This window comes from Pseudorca crassidens, chromosome 6, assembly GCF_039906515.1.
Source record: "Pseudorca crassidens isolate mPseCra1 chromosome 6, mPseCra1.hap1, whole genome shotgun sequence".
Lineage (NCBI taxonomy): Eukaryota > Metazoa > Chordata > Mammalia > Artiodactyla > Delphinidae > Pseudorca > Pseudorca crassidens.
The window spans coordinates 71,141,661-71,162,731 of NC_090301.1; the positions used below are offsets into that span (position 1 = coordinate 71,141,661).

The 21,071-nt window shown below is 40.8% G+C and overlaps 1 protein-coding gene across 3 annotated transcripts in view; it reads left to right on the plus strand.

The window, feature by feature from the left end:
* Positions 1-21,071, plus strand: part of ITGB6 (integrin subunit beta 6) — a 144,641-nt gene that overhangs the window by 112,067 nt on the left and 11,503 nt on the right. For 2 of the 3 annotated variants that reach the window (XM_067741757.1, XM_067741758.1), the window contains one exon: positions 3,160-3,326. In XM_067741757.1, the coding sequence (XP_067597858.1) occupies positions 3,160-3,326 (167 nt within the window). Of the gene's footprint in view, positions 1-3,159; positions 3,327-8,956; positions 11,114-21,071 lie in introns of those variants that run through there. The other variant, XM_067741760.1, reaches the window with a different exon arrangement.

The following is a 21,071-nucleotide window of genomic DNA, read 5'->3' on the forward strand; positions in this document are numbered from 1 at the left end:
GGAATAGTGAGGGGAAAATGACCTCCCAGAAGTTTAACAGGAGTCACCTGACGGCTTCAAGGATGCTTCTTTCCTGGTAAATGTTCGAGCTCCTTGATAGGCCCGGAGCTTCCAGGGGCCCTGAGGACAGAGCCCGTCCCCAGGAATCTGTAGTCCCCTCTCACAGCTTTAAGACCAGAGGATCCCAGGGTAGCCGGTTGGAGGCAAGGAGAGAAAAGAGGCAAAATGAGAAAGGAGGATCTGAAGGTTAAGGATGCCCAGTATTCTTCAAACAAATAGAAAAAAAAAAAAAAACACCCAGTGAAGGGTCACCATCAGTGTGTGTGTGAACATAGGGAGAGCTTCACTCATCTTTTTTCCTTTTGGAGGAAATTTCAGCCACATTCCTGAGAGCCACAGTCAGTGAATGATAGTTGGGGAGCCTTCCTAGCAGGGATATGGGTGTGGATGTTACACCCACAGTTTCCAACTTGGAGATTCCAAGCCCTTGAGGTCTTGAGGATAGAAAAGCGAGAAGGGTGCATTTGTTGTAATAATAATAATAATAATAATAACAGCAGCTCTCATTTATTGAGCCCTTACTAATACCATATATCAGGTGTTATGCTATATGTTTTACATGTATTGGTTCATTTAACACCCTCAACAACCATATAAAGCAGGTATTGCTATTATTTCCATTTTGCAGGTAAGGAAATTGAGAAGTTAATAATTTGCTAGGTCCTGCAGCAATTAAGTACCAGCCCTGATTGGGGATCTCCGGCAGTTTGGCCCAGAGCCCGTGCTCTTAACTACTGTGCTATACTGCCTCTCACTGGCTGTACAAGCATCATAAATATCTGAATCCCCCAAATAGGTCAGATCAGCACTCCCCCATGTCAGATCAGCACTCTCCCATAGAAATGTTATGCAAACCACGTTGTAATTTTAAATTTTCTAGTAACCACATTAAAAAAACATAAAATAATTTTAATAATGTTTTCTTTAATCCATTGCATCCAAAATATTGCTATTTCAGTGTACAATCAATATAAAATTATTAACGAGATATTTTACTTTTTTCATATCAAGTCTTCAACATCTGTGTGTATTTCACACTTAACACAAAACCTAATTCTGAAAAGTCACATTTCTAGTGACTATTGAGCAATAGCCACATGTGGTAGCGCAACCAGATTGGCAGCATTAGAAACTCAGCGCCTTAGAATTAGGCGCAGCGCTGACCCAGACTCAATAGGCAACCCTGGACGGAGCACAGTGATGGAGAAAGCATCTTGCCCCACCTACAAATGTCTTTAGTCTGAGCATCTCAAGAAATACTAAAGAGAGTATGGAAAGTGGACATTTCTGTTGTGTAATACCTGCTCTGGAGCTTGGGCCAAAATCCTTTCTTGAGAAATGTTTAATTCCCAATGACTCTAAGTTCTTAAAATAATTATCTCCACCAGGCCATGGCTGTTTCTCCATCATTTATTTCCTACTGGAGAACTCTCCTAATTCATGTTCTGACTGCAGGGTCTCAGCAAGCTTCATCTTGCTTCAAGCAGGAACATCCTATGCCCCACCCCAGACATTTCAGTCAAAGATGTAGCCAGTATACATTCTCATTGACACAGGCCTGCCACTTTCTTTGCAGGAGTGTTGCTAACTTATTAGAAGCAGCCATGGTTCATTTGCTATGCTAGAAACAGTCTTTAGATCTTCATACTGTAGTACCTATTTTATTAGCTCCTTTACTTATTTCTGCATAATCTCCTTAAATGGTTTTTTGGCCAAAGCACAAAAGTGTGTGAGGCCAGGCATCATGCTGTTAGGGGGCCATTAATTCCGCTCAAATTCAGATCAGCTATAGATCTTACCTTGAAAGCGGCATGACTAGTCCTGTGTGTATAACCCTCCTTTTTAAATATCTAAAAGCAATAAGAGTTAGGATAAACTGAGCATGATTCATTTCCTCCCAAGTTACCATGGATTTGCCTCACTTCTTGCAGAGGGAAACAGATATTTAATGATAATTTCTGTGTGGGATTTTTTTCTCCCATGAAAGCAAAGGGGGAGCTTAATTATAATGTTTCATTAAGAAATGTATCATCTCCCAGGCATATTGCAAGTATTATTAGTCATTCTGCTGTCAATGAGAGAAGGTACTGAGTAATTGCAAAATTATATTACTATCATCAATAGAGTCAAAATAACATTTCATAGAATGTTCAAGTAGAAAGGATTATACAGAACACCTAATTCCTCAAACTTCCCTGAAGATAAGAATCACTTGGGATACTTTTAATAATAAAAAATTTACGGCTCCATCTAGACCCACCGAATCAGAATCTCAGGGGTTTGGTCTAGCAATTTCAGGGGTGGATTTAATAAGCATGGGCACCTGGGCTTAAATTTATCAGGAAGTTAAGGAAACGCTAAACTCCCACATCTTTGTTTTACAGATGAGGGCACTGGGGCTCAGGGAGATGGAGGGACTTGATGGTTTCAGGCAGCTACTGTCCATCAGATGGGAATGGAACCCATCTCTTCTGAACCCAGTCCAGAAATTTTCCAGGACACCAGGGCACTGCATTAGAGTTGAAATAAAACTGAAAGCCATGATTGTCTTCTGTCTATATATTAAAAAGCACAAGTAGTATATTTCCCAGGGGTAGGTTGTATTTAATATTGAGTATAATCTCAATATTAGTATTGAGTATAATCAATACTCAAAATTGAGTATAATCTCCTATATGGTTCAAGAAAATTCATGAAAAAGTGTGTGTGTGTGTTTGTGTGAACACGTTCCATTTCTGCTTTATCATATACCCAGAAGAGACCATCTTTAGTAAACTATAGTCTTTTTATTGATCCTTTAAATATTCCATGTGTGTTAATTGTCACTGTTTCGAATTCGAATTCTTTTTGAGTCAGCCATTCAAGTATCTATCCATTTGCTTTGAATAACCAAACTCTTACTTTATCTTTTGTTCTACTTTGAATGAATAGGGCTACCCTTCAACAAGCAACTCTTTTTTTTTTTTTTTAAATTCAGCAAAACAAAAGGTGTTACAGAAGGAGAAAAAGTATGGTTGGAAAATTTCATGAGAAGTGTTTTCACTATATCAGAACATTAATTGTACCACTTTCTTAATATAATTTTCTTTGCTTCCACAGACTGTCCAAAACCTCCGAATATTCCCATGATCATGTTGGGGGTTTCGCTGGCTATTCTTCTCATTGGAGTCGTCCTACTGTGCATTTGGAAGCTGCTGGTGTCATTTCATGATCGGAAAGAAGTTGCCAAATTTGAAACAGAAAGGTCAAAGGCCAAGTGGCAAACGGTATGTGCACACTTAGGGGCTACTCCTTTTCCTGTGTAAAAGATGGGATGTCGGCTTTCTTCTGAGCTGGGAGAGTTAGAACGTCATGCTCTTTCTCTACTCCTCTCATCACGTCCCCAACAGCTTACTTCTGTTCTGCTTTGGGGACAAAGGGACCTCTGTCCATTATCTGGGACCCAGATAGCCCTCACGGCATACATTTGTCTCTCAGTGCAATGAGGATTTCCCCTACTCTGAAGCGTCTCGTGAAACTCCTTATACTGTGTAGCTACTTAGAAACATCAAGGAAATGCCTTTTATTCTTTACCACCAGGAGGATCCCGCAGGTCCCATTTGATAAAGTATAGGTGCTGTATCTAAATATTTCCATAACTCGGTTGTTAGAGCTAATGGAATAATGTTCATGAGTAGTATGACAGTTCATGCCGATTTCCGTGGAAATACTTATGACTCATAATAAGTTACAAAGTCAAGAAGGCTTTAAATACTGTCCAGTTAGTTTTTCTGAAAAACATAAATTTTAAACAGCTACCTGAAAAAAAAACCCCAAAGTATCAACTTTTAAATATATGTACTCAATAAATGTAATTTATGTGTCTCCTCTTCACAGTAGGCAAACACAAAACAGGACTCCAATTTTCTGTGTTTCTTTTCCACAGGAGAGATAATTCCATTTCTAGAGGCCCACAGAAACAATTTCATGGTTTTAATTTCATCTCTCTCTCTCTAATGGTGTGTCCAGCTATCTGATAGCAATTGTCTTACATTGCTGATTCTAAAAACAGCGATATCACTGGAGGCAATACAGGCAAATACAATGCTCCTTTGGGTTCATCTCCCCAAGTAAATTGATGTTAACACTTTTTGCTCTAGGTCTATAATATCTTCAATACCTAAAGCAAATGGAATGTTCTGTTTTGGATAAATTTATCTTGATAAGGAATGTTTATATCTTGTGCAGTTATTTTGAAACAACTATAATATATGGTGCAGCACAATGGACAATGAAAGTTTTTATCTACTTTATCTTCCCATTAAAAATGCCTTTAGACAGAACAACCAAATGCAATGTATGGATCTTGTTTTGATCCTGATTTGAACACTCTAATATATATTTTTGGACAACTGGAAAAAAGTTAATACAGACTGGTTATTAGACTGATAGCTAGGAATTATGGTTAATTCAATTAGGTATGATAATGGCATGAGGCTTTGCTAGAAAATAATTAAGGTTTATAATGAAAAAGGAGTGAAGGCTGGGCTTGCTTTTAAATAATTCAGCCAAAAGAGAGAGAGAGAGGGATAGTTAAGCAAGTGTGGCAAAATCTTCATAACTATTGAATCTGGGTCTACAGAGGTTCCTGATACAGCCTTCCTCTTCTTCTGTGTGTGTGTGGAGTTTTCCTGATTAAACAAAACCCTTAGGAATGTCAAGTGAGGATTTGCAGTGAGGATATAAGGTATCCGTCTCTAACGAGGTAAAAATGTAACCTGACAGGTTAGTTTGGTGACTTAGAACCTAGTGCTATGAGGCCAAAGTGTTGGAGCAATTAACTTCACCTGACCCCCTGGCCACAGATGCTGTTATTAACTCTCATCCGCTGCCTGGCAGAGGTCAGAAGGCAACCAGGCAAAACAATCTGATTAGTGTGTACTCGTCAATCCCAAACTCCCAATCTATTCCTCCCCTACCCCACCCTTTCCCCTGGTAACCATAAGGTACACACTACTATAGATAAAACAGATCACCAACAAGGACCTACTGTATAGCGCAGGGAACTCGGCTCAATATTCTGTAATAACCTAAATGGGAAAAGAATTTGAAAAAGAAGCAAGCAAACAGACAAAAAACAATGTGATTCAGTTGGCGCAAAACACGATAGCAGCAATTAGTCCAACAACCCCCAGCCCAGTGAAGTAGTCTTGACACTTTCGAATGTAAGAAAACTGAGGCTCAGAGAGGTTAAGAGACTTCCCAAACTGTTGGTCCATAGTGGAGCTAAAATCCTAATTGCAGCCTCTTCTTCCAAGCACAGCCTTGACCCTCCTAGAAGGAAGAGGCAGGTGTTCGCAAACAAGCGCTTGGGCAATTATGTGATGTGTATCTACTAACCAGCATATTTTCATGTTCTCCTACAAAGGCATGAATACTGACAAATGATTAATATCTTTAAAATAACATTTTAATTAACAGTTAATTTCCCCTAAAACATGAATTGTTTTCCCTCAGGATGTAGAACATGACTGAAATTCAAATGCTGAATTTTTGCTGTCTCTTCACCTAAAATAGAACAAAAATATGCATTAAACAGATAAAAGCATAAAAGAAAAATATTATTCCCTGTTAAATTGAGTTTCTTTGAATAACAAGCGTTTGATGTTCTGGACTAGATAATGACTGGGTCATAATTATTCACTTGGATGCAAAAGAGGTTTAATTCAAATAACTCAATTCAAATTTCACTAATATGTCCTATTGGAAAAAAAAGAATATTGCTCAGTGCATCCATTTTGGGGTCCTCGATTTGATTTTGTTTTTATCTAAAACCTGTTTCTTCTTGAAGAACTGAATTTGGTCTTCAAACCCCTGGGGATCTCCGGGGACAGTAGTGGGACCTCTGACCCCTAGGCCCCCATTAGACTCTAAAGGTGACAGAGCTCAGGATGCGAAAGAGCTTTGTCCTTGCCTCCTGAAACATTTCCTTCATCGTAGCTGTGAAGAAAGGTTACCTTTTATTATGCTTTTAGATATTCTTTATGAAAACACAAAGGGAAGATATTTAAATCCATTTTTGATTCGACATTTTTTCTAGGATGACAAGTCATTAACTAGAGGCAAAAAATGTTCAGTCTGACATTCGTTGCAGTCATGGATTGATTTTGTACTGTGCTAAGCAAATCAGGTCTGCGTTTGGCAGTTAGGCAATCATTAAGGGAGCTGTGGGTCGTGACAGAGAGCTTTCTTAATACCACTTTTTCAAGCTCTAAAAATGTGCCATTGCCTTTGTAAAATCCACAGCCTAAATTAGCAACCCCCAGACTCCTGGGGGAATCAGCCTGGTCACCCCAGATGGTTGGGGGAAACCTGACCTTGTCTAAATAGTGCAAGAGTGCAGACCCACCCGAAATGGAGCCAGACCTGAACCTGTGTCTCAGCTGGAAATCCTAGGTAGGGAGGTTGCCACCTACGTGGCACTAGAGGAGGCTGTGTGGGACATTGCCACACTTTCACCTGCCAACAAAATCCTGTTTGAGCTCATTCTCCTAAGTTCTGATCATCAGCTGAGGACAGGAAAAAACACTACTGCCCCCTGACAATGTATACTTGCTGTTCCCCACTTTTAAGCTTCCACATTACCCTCCTACTGTGGTGGGATCTGCTTCATCCCTCAACCCTATTAGCATGCCCAGGCCCTATAACTAGCTTCTTAAGAGATGCTCCCCCCACCACTAATATTGTAGACCTTGATAAACAAAGTTGCTTCAAAACACAGAATGAAAACTGCATAATCAAAATTAAACATTCAACTAAATGTCCGCAAAATAGCATTGTGTATTCAGTCAATTGCAACTCAAGGCACCTCCTTTGTCGTGCATATAAATTATTTTTAGTGTGGGATGTTTGACGTGATCTGGGATGGGGCCCACAACAGAACTCCTAGTCCTACAAAGATCTTCCCTGACCCTGCTCACAGACTATTTACTCTTAACCGAGTGTCCTTTCTGTTTCCTAAGTCCCTCTATTCCTCCAGGACAGTACCCCACCCATCATTCCCAGCCTACACATTTTACTTTTTCCATCTTTCCTCTTCAGTTGAGTCCTTTATTCTTCTGTAGCCAACTTAAACTTAATAGCTTGCAATCTCTTAAAGTTAATAGAATTCTACTCATGATTTTTGTTTGTAAACAAGACTCCACTTGCATCTAAGACCACATAAGTCTGCCCTACACCCTCCAAATCTCAAGTTCTTATTGTAGTAGGACTAAGTAAGGACTGTAGGGTCCTTATGATTATCCAGGCTGACCTCAGGAGTAGAAGCAATATGGTGACTTGGCCTTCACTCATCATCCACCACCAGGTAACCTCTTCTATTTTTGCCTTCATTACTGAGATAGCATCTCTCTCCAAAGGCACATGGACAAAGGTAACGTGTTACTCAGTTAGAGGTCAGGCCACTGACTCTGGGCAATGTAGAAACAGGTGCAGTGTGGTTCCTCCTCACAATGAAGACACTGTAGCGAATCCAAGGGCAACAAGTGGGAGAGGCCAGGGAATGGTTTTCAGTTTTATTCAGTTCCTCTGAGAGGCAAGAGAAATGTACTGAGGAGACAAGTACAATTGTGTTTTTTTCAAACCTATGCCTAGAAATTGCTACCATCTCTGCAGTTCATGGGATAAGGAGACCAATGTATAACATTTAGTAATTTGGAAGGTTAGAGGTGGTACCCAGACTCCATAATACTCAGAAATGGGCTTGGAAATGTTGAGTCCCAAAGCCCTGGGGGGACATATCTTTAGTACCCTCTCTAGGACCTAAAAGAAAAGGAAATTCCAAATGTGAAGAAGAGTTATAAGTAAGTACTAATAAGGAGAGGCAGCATTTATTAAACACTTACTATGTGCCAGGCACCTGCTGAAGTACGTTACCTCGTCAACCTTGGGAAATGGGAGGGAAGAAACTGCTCCTCACCCAGACATTGTTCCTGCGTGGAACAATGAAACCAAAGGAGAGAAGTGGGAGGATCAGGCTGGGCATTTCTCCAAACACCTAGAGAGCTTTGGTCCTTCTGGTCCTGGTGACGGCACCTGGAAACACATCTACAGCCAAACAGCACAACTGAATTATCCAGGCTTTGGCACACAACCTTTCTATTGCCGCAAGGGCAAAGCTGTCTTGCCCAACCTGCCTTGGGACCTGTACTCCTTCATGAGCCCAGCGTCCCCCATGTCAGTCTCTTGTGACTCCCTCCTTCCCACACTGTTATTCTCTAGTAAGGAAAAGCCACTGAATTCTTTTACTATCCACATCAGGTGTTTGCTGTCCTGGGGATCTTTCTCTGCTTCTCTCAAGCAGCTAGCTGTCACTCTTTCTGAATTTTGGTCTCATTTTAGCAAGATTATTTGTGCCCTTGTTTGATGCCTCTCACCAGCAACACATTTCTTAAAGGCGGATACTATGTCGTTCATCTTTGTGTGCTTCTACCAGTTCACTTTTCCCATTTTTATTTTTTACATTTCACTTTTGGGTCCCCTATTGGTTCATTCTATTCATTCAATAAATTCCGAGTGCCTACTGTGAGCTAGCTTTCAGCTCTGATAAAACGGCAGTGACCAAAACAGCCAAAGTCTTGTTTTCTATCCACGATTTTAGTGCATTTCCAAAAAGGGTAAGATTTCTAGGTTGCACGCATAGGACTGGTTCTTCATAATAAAAAAAATAAAGATGTATACATTTTTAAATGCTAAAAATATGACATATCAAATTAATCAAAACTATTCAAATGCCTTTCAAGATTGAGCCTGACTCTCAACTTCCAATCTGTTATACACAATGAAATTATTTAGCTATATTAAAACCATGTAATAACATAATATACATACTTTCATTTGGACCTTTTTTTTTTTTTAGGGAACCAATCCACTGTACAGAGGCTCCACCAGTACCTTTAAAAATGTAACCTATAAACACAGGGAAAAACAAAAGGTAGACCTTTCCACGGATGGATAGAACTACTTTACGCACGGAAAAAGTCTGTTTCACTGATATGAAATGTTAATGCACTATTTAATTTTTCTTTCTTTGTTGTTTCAAAATGAGGTTGGTTTAAGATAATAATAGGTCATTTGGAGATCAGTCATTCTCTGTGTGAAGGTTAGAGACTATGTTGGCAGGTTCAAAATAATCAAGAAGAGAAATATCCTTAAAAAAGGGGTGACTTTGGGGATCATTTCAGGAATACTAACTCTGTTGCATTAATGCCTCAAAAAATCATCAAAATAATTCATGGGGGCCTGATTTGCATTTAAAAAATGTTTGAAATTAGAATCTCATTTCTTGCAGGAATACCTGACGTCTTTGTCTCAGCAAAGTCACAAAGTCCATATGCTCACATTATATACTCACATTTGCCAATGAATTCTAAACTTTTAGTAAATCTGCCCTTTCCTAAAGGAGGATTTTTTTTTAATTTATGAAAAAATGAGATGCTGACTTTTATTTCAGCCGTAGGATGCAATTCTTCCAAAAATATCCCACGTGTAAGAATGAAAATGAAGTGTTAATAATTTCTGCGGATTTGAATGTACCCAAAAGTCAAGTATTTTGTTTTACAGATGAAGAAGAAGTAATTTATAAATTAGGAAGTCACCCAATAAAAAACAAAAATAACAAGCCTATCATTAGATTATGTTTAATTACCTGAAAATAAACTTCTATACTCAGTTTCCCTATTGACCCTGAGTTTTCAAACTATTACTCCTTCTGTATTTCTCAACCCATTTTACTCAGTTTCACAGTCATGTAAACCCTGTAACTGTCATGTGAAAGTTTTAATTTCTTGTTTAAAAATTTACTTTAAATGGTTAGATAGCTTATTCAAAAAGAGCTCCAATAATATACAAAAGGACCATGGGTTAAACAGAATAAAATTGTTAGTGGTTTTAAATCAAACACATCAAGAGTACACAAGTCTCTCATGAGTAATAGGCTTATTTAAACCTATATTCTTTTCTCATTTGCATAACACAGCTTGCACATTTCAGTTGCATATGGTGAATATGTTACTTTAAAAAGTAAGATTTTACTTGCAAAATACATGTGAGTAATTAGGGATCCATAGGTTAATTGAAGAGATGAACTCTGTAGAATATTATTTTTTATAGTTAATACTGTTTTACAAAACACTTTCATCTCATTTGATCCTCACAAGGAAACTAAGCCTCAGAGAGTGGGTAGAACTGGTCCAGAACTGAGGTCTTCTAGGTCCAAGCCATTGCTTCTTCCCACAGGGTGAGACTGACTCTTGTCAGTGAAATGATAGAAAGATTTTGTTAAGTAAGTGATAACTACCATTTGTTTGATAATGTAGTGACTAAGCAAATAGCACTTAAACTACTGGAATGTAGGTGAGGTCTTGTGCTTTTGTGCAATGTTTATTACCTTTGAGTAAATTGTAATGTGAAGCCTTTTATTAGGTGAGTACTTCATTAGGTAATGGAGGCTTCACATTCATCCACTGAACTGGCACAGATTAATCTACAGTAAGTCTCTTCAATTCTATCAGTTAGCTTGGTACACATTTGATCACTTGGAGACTTTTTTTTTTTCAGGCTTCTAAATAACTCAGGTAAATTAGACACTTGGGTAGTATACAGTTATACTAAAAGAATTACTAATCACTTGGGAAACCTGAAGGGCTGATGTACCCATACGTTCCTGACTGAAGCTCAGGGTCAGTGGGAAATCTAGAGCAAGAAGGAAGTTGCAATACCAATGACACAATAGTGGTATTCATCTCTACATGTGATATTTTTGTATTATTATTGGAATGGGGTTTTAGAATATATAAATTTCCTTTGTGTATATATTGGGGAAGGTAGAAAAGAATCTGCTATTTCTCTGAATACTGTTTTGACCCAAGGCTGGACCTTGAAAAGGCCAAAACATTAACAGTAGTACTTCTGTTCACTGAAGAGTTATGTTACGTGATGATAAAATGGGTTTTTTGTAAGTTGTTTTATTGTATTTTGTGTTGACATAAATAAACATGGTAATTTAAACAATGAACTTTAGATGAATGGTAATTCCTTTTATTTACGTGACACAAAACCCTCTTCTTGGATTTCTGGATCCCTGGGTGACCTGTTCTGACCGCCTTGCTGGTCTCAGTCTGGGGCCAAGGAGAAGAGCAGAAAGAGACAGCCACCAAAGGCAGGAGACAGCAGGGCATGGACTGTAATTTGCTGCATGTTTACAATACTGAAATCACTAGGTTTTTAAACAGGCCTGGACATTACCTCACATTTTGTAAAATCAAGTTCTTTAGGGTAAGTGTTTTGGGCTGAACTGTGATTCTCACCCCAAAATTCACATTCTGAAGTATTAACCTTTAGTACCTCAGAATATGACTGCATTTGGAGATAAGAAATTTAAAGAGGTAGTTAAGTTACAATGAGGTAACCCTAATCCAGTATGATTGGTGTCCTTATAGGAAGAGATTAGGTCACAGACATGCAGGAAGGGAAGATCACATAAAGACACAGGGAGAAGACGGCTATCTACAGCCCAAGGAGAGAGACCTCAGAAGAACCTGCCAACAACTTGATCTTGGACTTCTGGCCTCCAGAATTGTGAGAAAATTAATTTCTTATTTTTAGGCTCCCCAGTCTGTGGTATTTTGTTATGGCAGCCCCAGCAAACTAATACAGTCAGGTAGTGCTAATCCATTTGTATTAGGTTGGCCAAAAAGTTCCTTTGGGTTTTTCTGTAAGATGCTATGCGAAAAACTCGAAAGAAATTTTTGGCCAACCCAATAGATTCCAGGATGCCATGTTCATTTTCCAAATCAGAAAAATTAAGCAGAGAAAGACCCACTGCTCACAAAAGGAGTCAGCTTAGAAAAAATCCTTTCCCTCAGAAAGACCCTCTCTTTACAAAAAGACAGGCGAAGTCAAGTCAAGAGTGCTAATATTCAGAAACAAGCTGTTTCTTGTAGACGAAAGGCCAGATGTCTGGAAATCCAGAAACTGCTTCCACTTTGAATAGCTCTGAGAAAGTCACTTTTCTCCTTAGTTTTTCCATCTGTTAGGTGGTGGCAGTTCCTGTCTTTTCTAGCACCTATAACAATCCCCAACACATAGCAGGGGCTCAATAAATTCATTCAATCTGTATTGTTGAGTACCTAATATATGCCAGACACATTTCTTATGAATATGGATTCAGCAATGAACAAAATAACCAATTCCTGTGCTCCCAAGTCGGGGAGAAGAAAATAAACAAATAACTATACACTATCAGGGTACTGGATCCAGTTTACACACATCCCAGATCCCCTTGTCTCCACCTGTTCCCTGGGTCTAAGCTGGGAGTTGCTCCAACACCTACTCACACAGTTCCCTTAGGGGTAGAGCCTCAACTTCCACCTAACTCCCCAGGGGTCGGGGGCCACAACAAGTCCTGTGCCCAAGTCCGGAGCGGCAGCTAAACCTGGGTAATTAAGAAAACAGAAATGTTAAAAGAAGAATGCAAGAATAAGTCGATCTGAGTTGAGCCATTAAGAGGAAGGGAAAGAAACAAAATGTTTACCCAGCTACATTTGGGGAAGAGGCAGGAAGTTTGGGGGGAAAGGGAAAAGAAAGTTTTTGGGACAGCTACGCTGGGCGATATTGAGAATGAGATACATGGGGGTGGGAGTGGCTGGCTGTTCATTTTAAATGTATTCATCCTTTGGGGCCTGCTGTTCCCCTGACAAAGGCATCCTGCAGGGCTCCAAGGCAAGAGTGAGACGGCCCAGCACCATGGGGATTTCAGCTGAGCCCACGTGGTGCATTTAATCTGGTTCAGGTTTAACCCTCCTCAACATCAGAAACAGTCGTGCCCTGAAATACTCTTGTGAAACCCCCCAAATGGAAGACCCCGAATCCTCCCAAAGCAAGCAAGAGTCCTCTGAATCACTCTCTTCGCCTCTCCACACCCATTTCTTCCAGCACTTCTTGAAGGGACATGATACGACAGAAGCGATCCCACCAATAATATTTTTAACTGCAGGAGAAAGTTGATCTCTCAAGAGGGTAAATTTATTTAAATGTTGTTCATAATGATTTTATATCAGCCTCATTTTATGGAAATCTAAATGGGAAAAAAATCTCATTATTCATTCCCCTTATTCAGAGGGAATGAAAAAACAGGGATTAAATGAAATGTGATAAATAGAAATTCTCCCTTTTATTAAATTTCATTATACAGCAGCAGACTCAAGCCAATACAGCTAAAAAGCAAGGGAACTTAAGTGATCGGGGCCTCTGTTAATAGCTGGACTAGGACGCTCTAGTACTAAATGAGTAGAGTTTTGCATGAGGCCAGGATGGTGGGCAGTGGTCAAATAGTCACTACTTGGGCCAACGTATGAATTCTTCTGAGCTGTGGACTGTAGGCTGTTAAACGTGGACTGTAGGCTGTTAAATGTGGGCTGTAGGCTGTTAAGTGTGGGCTGTAGGCTGTTAAGTGTGTGCTGTAGGCTGTTAAGTGTGTGCTGTAGGCTGTTAAATGTGGGCTGTGGGCTGTAGGCTGTTAAATGTTGACTGTAGGCTGTTAAGTGTGGGCTGTAGGCTGTTAAGTGTGGGCTGTGGGCTGTGGGCTGTGGGCTATAGGCTGTTAAATGTGGGCTGTAGGCTGTTAAGTGTGGGCTGTAGGCTGTTAAGTGTGGGCTGTAGGCTGTTAAATGTGGGCTGTGGGCTGTAGGCTGTTAACTGTGGGCTGTAGGCTGTTAAATGTGGGCTGTGGGCTGTTAAATGTGGACTGTAGGCTGTTAAATGTGGGCTGTGGGCGGCTGTTAAATGCGGGCTGTGGACTGTAGGCTGTTAAGTGTGGGCTGTAGGCTGTTAAGTGTGGGCTGTAGGCTGTTAAATGTGGGCTGTAGGCTGTTAAATGTGGGCTGTGGGCTGTAGGCTGTTAAGTGTGGGCTGTAGGCTGTTAAGTGTGGGCTGTGGGCTGTGGGCTGTAGGCTGTTAAATGTGGGCTGTAGGCTGTTAAGTGTGGGCTGTAGGCTGTTAAATGTGGGCTGTAGGCTGCTAAATGCCGCCTCCCTTGTGCTTTACAGGCATCCAAATGTGAATCACCCTAGGCTGAGCAAAGGGTCAAATATGTGATCTTCTGTTCTCTCCCACTTGGCTGCACAACCAGCAAAGAGGGAGCAGCACGGGCAACTTAGGAATTCTTCCTCTCTTAAGCTTGTCCCGGAGCTAGACCCTGGGAGAGACCAGGCCCTGGAAGGCACAGATTAGACTCACACATGCTCTTTGGTGTTGTGAACCACTTCAAGGCTTTACAAATCCCACAGAAGTTCTAGATCAGTTTGAAATTTCAATCTGATCTTTGAGATTTCTAGGTACACGTTTAATGAGGAGACTTACTGCTCAAACAGTATATGCATTTCTAGCCTGATATGTGTTTACATTCATGGTCCTTGTATAGTAGCCAACCCAGTTCCAGGTCAACATTGAAAGACAGTGCATGATGAAACGCCACTGTTTGTCAATAACTGACTGGGGAAAAAGTCGCTGTGTTTTTTTTTTCATCCAGCTGGCTTTGCTAGACCTAATATCAGTGTGTGTTTGTGTGCATATATACATACATATATATTTCTTCCTTACTCTAATAGATGTATCTTATTAGATACATCTATTATTTTAATGGAGGTATTTATTGTTTCTTATTTTAATAGGTGTAACTTACTAGTATTAAATAACTTACATTGTTAATAAAAATAGGTAACATCTACTGTTCCAAGAGCTTTTTATATGCTCATTTATACAGAGCTCACAACCATCCTTTGGAATGGTATTATTGGTATCTCCTGTTTTACAGATATTAAGTAACTTGCCCAGGTCACAAACTTAGCAAGCTTTGAAGCCAGGATTTGAACTCTGGATTTGGAATCCATGTTCTTAACCATCATGCTCTACTATCTTATAAATCACAGTTAAGGACATAATAATGATAAAAGCCACCATTCATTGATTATCTACCATAACCAGCATTATGTAAAGTATGTTATGTATCTTATTGTATTTAGGCTTGTATTGTTTTCCCCACTTTACTAAGAGGGAAACTGGCATTCAGAAAGCTGAGGGAAAAGAAACGAAATTGAGTTATTTGTAGTGAGGTGGATGGACCTAGAGTCTGTCATACAGAGTGAAGTAAGTCAGAAAGAGAAAAACAAATACCACATGCTAACACATATATATGGAATCTAAAAAAAAAAAATGGTTATGAAGAACCTAAGGGTAGGACAGGAATAAAGACGCAGATGTAGAGAATGGACTTGAGGACACGGGGAGGGGGAAGGGTAAGCTGGGGCAAAGTGAGAGAGCGGCATGGACATATATACAAGGGCAGGATTTTGACCTGAGCGCATCTCACTCTGAAGCCTCCGTCTTAATCACCATACTATCCTGAAGGTCAATGGCAGTGCTCACCTTTGGCTCTGCCCCTTCCTCTGTATGCCAAGAAAGGCGCAACTACTAATCTGCATCTGGTAGGATATGTCTTAGAGTTGCTTTCCCAGATGTAATCATGGATTTGCCCTGAACCACGTAGGCTTCCCTGCAGGGTTATGATCAATCTAGCTATAAAGTAAAGACCCTTTCAGGGCATCAGACTCTAACCAGCCAAGTTAGCCAGCCTGAGCATCAGTGTGGGGCGTGTCCAGCTCAGTTCTCTTTCTAGAGCCCTGCCTGTCACCCTTTAAGGCAGATACCTCAGCGGACTGCCACCATGCACACATGGGATCTTCACATTGTGAGTTCTGGCAGGAAAGTTTAGGATGTTTTGGAGGTAGGGATCTTGACATGTCAAGGAAACTTCTCTCAGCAGCAAAGACTTCTATATCCACAGGGGCGTTTTGTGGGACGCTGGTGTTTTATGCTAAGTGGGTGGACTTGGTTATCTGACTGGAGAGCCCCTGTCTTCCTACAAGTCCTTGCTGAGCACACACATTGCTCTCCTCACTGCCCCCCAGCCACCCTCGGGGCGGCTCCAGCAGAAGCCAATACCTGCAAGCCCTCATCTAGCACCTCAGAGAGGCCCAGCCTGGGCGGCAAGACAGAGAACTTGGAGGGAAAAGTGGACGAGTGCCCCCACTTTGCTAGCTAATTAATTAGAAAGGAGAGGCAGGAGTGGGGCTGGGTTGATGGTGATGGCAAAAGAAATCAGAAAATAGTAATGACTGTGGCAGGAATGGCTCTCCAGTATGCGTAATTAGGAAGCCCTTGTTGTGTTTGTTTGTTTCCCCAAACAAGCTAGTGGAGATACAAGTTGTGATTAGTCTTTGAAATACTAAAGGTGATGATTACCATTTGCTTAAAACTTCTTTTAAGAGTTCTTCTTAGGCTACAGTGTTTAAAGTGCTCAAATTAAAGTTGTAATCGCCTTTATGAAATGTCTTACAAAAAAACACTTCTTAATACTACTAATAAACTTAACAGTTATTTCATAATTCTCCCCTTTGATTAACAACTATTTTGTTTCATACTTTTTAAAAATAAAAACTATGCTTCTTTTATTTGTTTATTCATCTCCTGTAATAAATGACTATATTCTACTATATTCTCTACAAAATACTATTGGTTTTATAAACACTGCAGTGGGAAAATGAACATTTAAATTAAGCAGACTAGCTATTAAATGTATCTTGCATAGTTTTGGTATATTTTTTATTTTATTTTATTTTATTTATTTATTTATTTTTTTTGCGGTACACGGGCCTCTCACTGCTGTGGCCTCTCCCGTTGCGGAGCACAGGCTCCGGACGCGCAAGCTCAGCGGCCATGGCTCACGGGCCTAGCCGCTCCGTGGCATGTGGGATCTTCCCGGACCGGGGCACGAACCTGTGTCCCCTGCATCGGCAGGCGGACTCTCAACCATTGCGCCACCAGGGAAGCCCAGTTTTGGTATATTAAATGCTATTTCATTGATTTTAAGAAGTGTGTCAGATTTTGGAAACTCTCTTACTAAGAAGATGGAATTGGAGAAGAAAAATATAAATAAAAGAAGATTAAAAACACTGGGAATAATAAAAGAGATGAATTTGTCATAAAGGTAAGAAAATATATACAATGTTTTTCTTAGGCTTTCTTGGTCATGTTCAGTCATTATTTGGTTTATTCAGATCTAATATTAATTTTAAGAGATAACCAGCCCATGCTTTAATAAAACTCTATGATTAATTAAAAAACCTGAAAATGACTTCAGTTCCAGATGCACACAGGAAAGGACACATAGTAATTTTTTTTTTTTTTTTTTTTTTTTGCGGTACGCGGGCCTCTCACTGTTGTGGCCTCTCCCGTTGCGGAGCACAGGCTCCGGACGCGCAGGCTCAGCGGCCATGGCTCACGGGCCCAGCCGCTCCGCAGCATGTGGGATCCTCCCGGACCGGGGCAGGAACCCTCGGCCCCTGCATCGGCAGGCCGACTCCCATCCACTGCGCCACCAGGGAAGCCCGATACATAGTCATTTTTACCCTGCAGCTGCAAAGAAACTTTCTTGGCACACAAAGTTACCTTTTAATATCCTAGACTTAGATGTAGGCAGTAACAGGGTGTGAATATTTAATGTGTCTAACTTCACATACTGAGAAGTTCACAGGGAAGAGGTAACAATCTGACAGACACTCCTGTCCTCATCCGGCTTCTCTCTATCACTACTGCATGTATTCTCACCTATTTCCTAGGGTTGTTGTGAGAATTAAATGAAACTATATATTAAAGTACTTGACATATACACTCAGTAAATATGCAGGAAATGATAGCTGTGTTTATTAACTGAGGGCCTCCAATAATCCCTTCTGTCAAAAAGAGCAGAGTATCCAAGGTTGGCGTCTAGGTATGATTGGAGAAGTGGGGATATAAAGGGAAGAGGTCAAACGGAAGACAAATTTCAGAAAAACCATGGAGTACACGAAAAAGAATAACGTAGAAAAGTCTCTGATACCATGAGCTAGATAACTGAGAACAAGGGTCAAACTGTAAGAGGAGAATGCTGGTTCTGAGTATATGGGGTGACAGCTTCTTAAACCAGCCCTTAAAAGAATTCTGTGTAAACTGAAGTCTGACCTGCTAAACCCTGAGGCCTATTGTGAGGCCCCTTTGAAAACAGAGGGACACAGTAGAGAGGAGCTGCCTCCAAATGGCGAAAGAAAGACAGATGGTCTCTGTTGGTTGGGAAGGCAGAGCGTCCGGCTGTGGTGCAGAGGTGAGTGGCCATCATGGGACAGGTCCTGCTAGGGCTGCTTGTGGAGCAGAGCCCACAAGCTCAGGAGGGATCACACTGGGTGACGGGAGCCTCAGGGGGGGCCTGGAGGCACAGACTCAGCTCAGGCAGTGGAGTTGGAGTGATGTTCCGGGCCTGGGTGTGGTACCATGTAGGCAGCTGCCAGAAAGAGCACCACCAAGTTGCCATAGAGCATGGGACATGCCCCCTGGGGATCCCCAGATACTAGAGGTGAACATGAACCTCAGAAGAGGTCCCTTAAGTCTTCTAGGTACCATGATGAAAAATACCACCAGCGAAATTCAGGTCTCAATGTTAAAAAGACTTTATTCATAACCCACTGGGTGCTGACACTTGGAAGGGTTTGGGACTCAAAGGACAGACATATCTGCTACGGAGGTAGACAAAGGAAAAACAATTTCGAGCAACATTTCTCAAATTAACATTTGTACACCCGTAGAGGTCATTGCTCAGCTCTAAAAATAATTTCACAATAATGTATCTCACTTAGTCCTTTCCCTAGCCAGTCCCCCACGAGGGGCAGCCCAGAAAACAAATCGCAGGCTTTTCTGAGAAACAGGAAGGCAGTAGGGAAAATTGGGGGGTGGGAGACAGAGAGTAGAGGAATCACGTAGGTCGTGAGGACCTATAGGCAAAATTAAGAATTCCGATGGAAATAACAAGGCCGCAACGATTTATGATAAATAACGAACACAAGTAACAGATTTCAGATTTCAATTTTTAAGAAACTCAAGCTAACAAGCCAAGACCAGTTCAGATTTGGGCTTAACCTTTCTTGAAAATAGTTGCTCTTACTAATAAACTGGAATTTGCCTGAAGAGAGAGCACAGTCAGAACATAAAAGATGTAGTGAAAAGAGATGCAGATTTTCTGTAGCTCACGCAGGTGAGTCACACAACCCCCTCAGGGTGTACAATGAAAGGCAGAGGACCAGAGGAAAAACCCAAGGCAGAGTATTTCCTCACCCTGGAGGAAGTGGGATGGCATAGAAAGTACTGTCGAGCTGCCTGGGTGATTTGGTTTAAGCACAGCATCGCTTTATCCAGCCCCCAGAGGGCAAGTGTGCTGTCCCCAGAACGGGAAGTTAAATTACTCTGGAAATGACACTAGTGAAAATAAGCACAAATGGAGATGATTAACCCCTGTAGAAATAACCCAAGAGACCATCTTGGAATAAGTGACTCAGGAAAATGTGGATATCCATAAATAGAAATAAGACAACTAGAAAAGGGCTGGAATGTAATTTCTATAAGAAAGACCCAAGACAGTTGATGGTACTTTCTACTCTATGGTCTGAGGAAAGCAATGCTAATGGAAGGCAAATGGTTTTCATGGAGCCTAGGAAAAGAAAGGTGAAGAGAAGACCTGGTCAGTGTTTTTCCCGCACTGCCTAAGATGGACCGGAAGCTTCGGAAACAGGGATGCCCTGGCCTGGAAAGGGATGGCTGCTGGAGTGCAGATGGGATCCCTCATCAGGCTTCTCAGGGTGAATGCCTAGTGCAGCCCCTTGTCCTTCAAATACCATTTCTGTGAAATTGGATGGAAACCTCATGTCCCAATGTTAGAATCATTCATAAGACTATGGGTCTGAAGTATTCTCCTTAAATAAAACACAGACTTCTAAAAACTTTTTATTGGAGTATAGTTGATTTACAGTGTTGTGTTAGCCTCAGGTATATGGCAAAGTGAATCAGTTATACATATACCTATATCAACTCTTTTTTTTTTTAGATTCATATAGACCATTACAGAGTATTGAGTAGAGTTCCCTGTGCTATACAGCAGGTTCTTATTAGTTATCTATTTTATATATAGTAGTGTGTATATGTCAATCCCAATCTCCCAATTTATCCCTCCCCTACCTTATCCCCTAGTAACCATAAGCCTATCTTCCACATCTAAGACTCTACTTCTGTTTTGTATATAAGTTCATTTGTACCCTTAAAAACACAGACTTTTTAGCCCAGACACTTCAGTAACATGCTTCTAAGATTTTACATCTAACTTGGCTGCTCAGATTTGATTGGTTGGTTTGTTTTTCGTTTACTCATTGGTTCTGAAGTCTACTCATTCTAGCTAAGTGTGAAATGCATTACCGTATGTACTAATCACACACACACACCACACATACTCCTTGGGACAAAACCAAGCAGAGTCATAAGCCTTTGAAAAAAAATGTTATTTTACAGATTTCTAGAGTCCCTTATGTTAGTGTTTTCTTCCTGTCTCCTGCTTCCCCTCATCTAAAGGTCAAATGCAGATGTGAGAAAAAATATCCCTAAAAAAAAGACATTTCTGCTTTCAAAAAAAGACAGAGTAATGGGGACCAACCAGATTTACCTTGCCACCTGTATAAACAAAAACAAACAAATAAAATACATGAAACAATGGTTTTCAAGACAACGGACATCAGGCATTAAAGGGCAGTTATCCCTGAGATATAGGAAACAAACAAGGTGAGTCCCTGTTGGGCTGTATCCCTCAGGCTTGCAAGCCCTCTATTTGCCCAGCCTCAAGACTGAAGAAAGAGCCCAGAGTCAGCGACAGAGACATCAGTGGTTTAATGGATGGAGGGAATCTTACATGTCTGAAGCAAGGTCCTGGAGTGACACCCTACCCAGTGAGTCAGATGATGGGCAAGACAAGGCAGCAGTCTTTGCTACCTGCGGAGAGGGAGGTTACCAGTTATAACCGAAGTTGACGTCAGGTTGGCTCATCGGTTACCAGAGAAACGAGC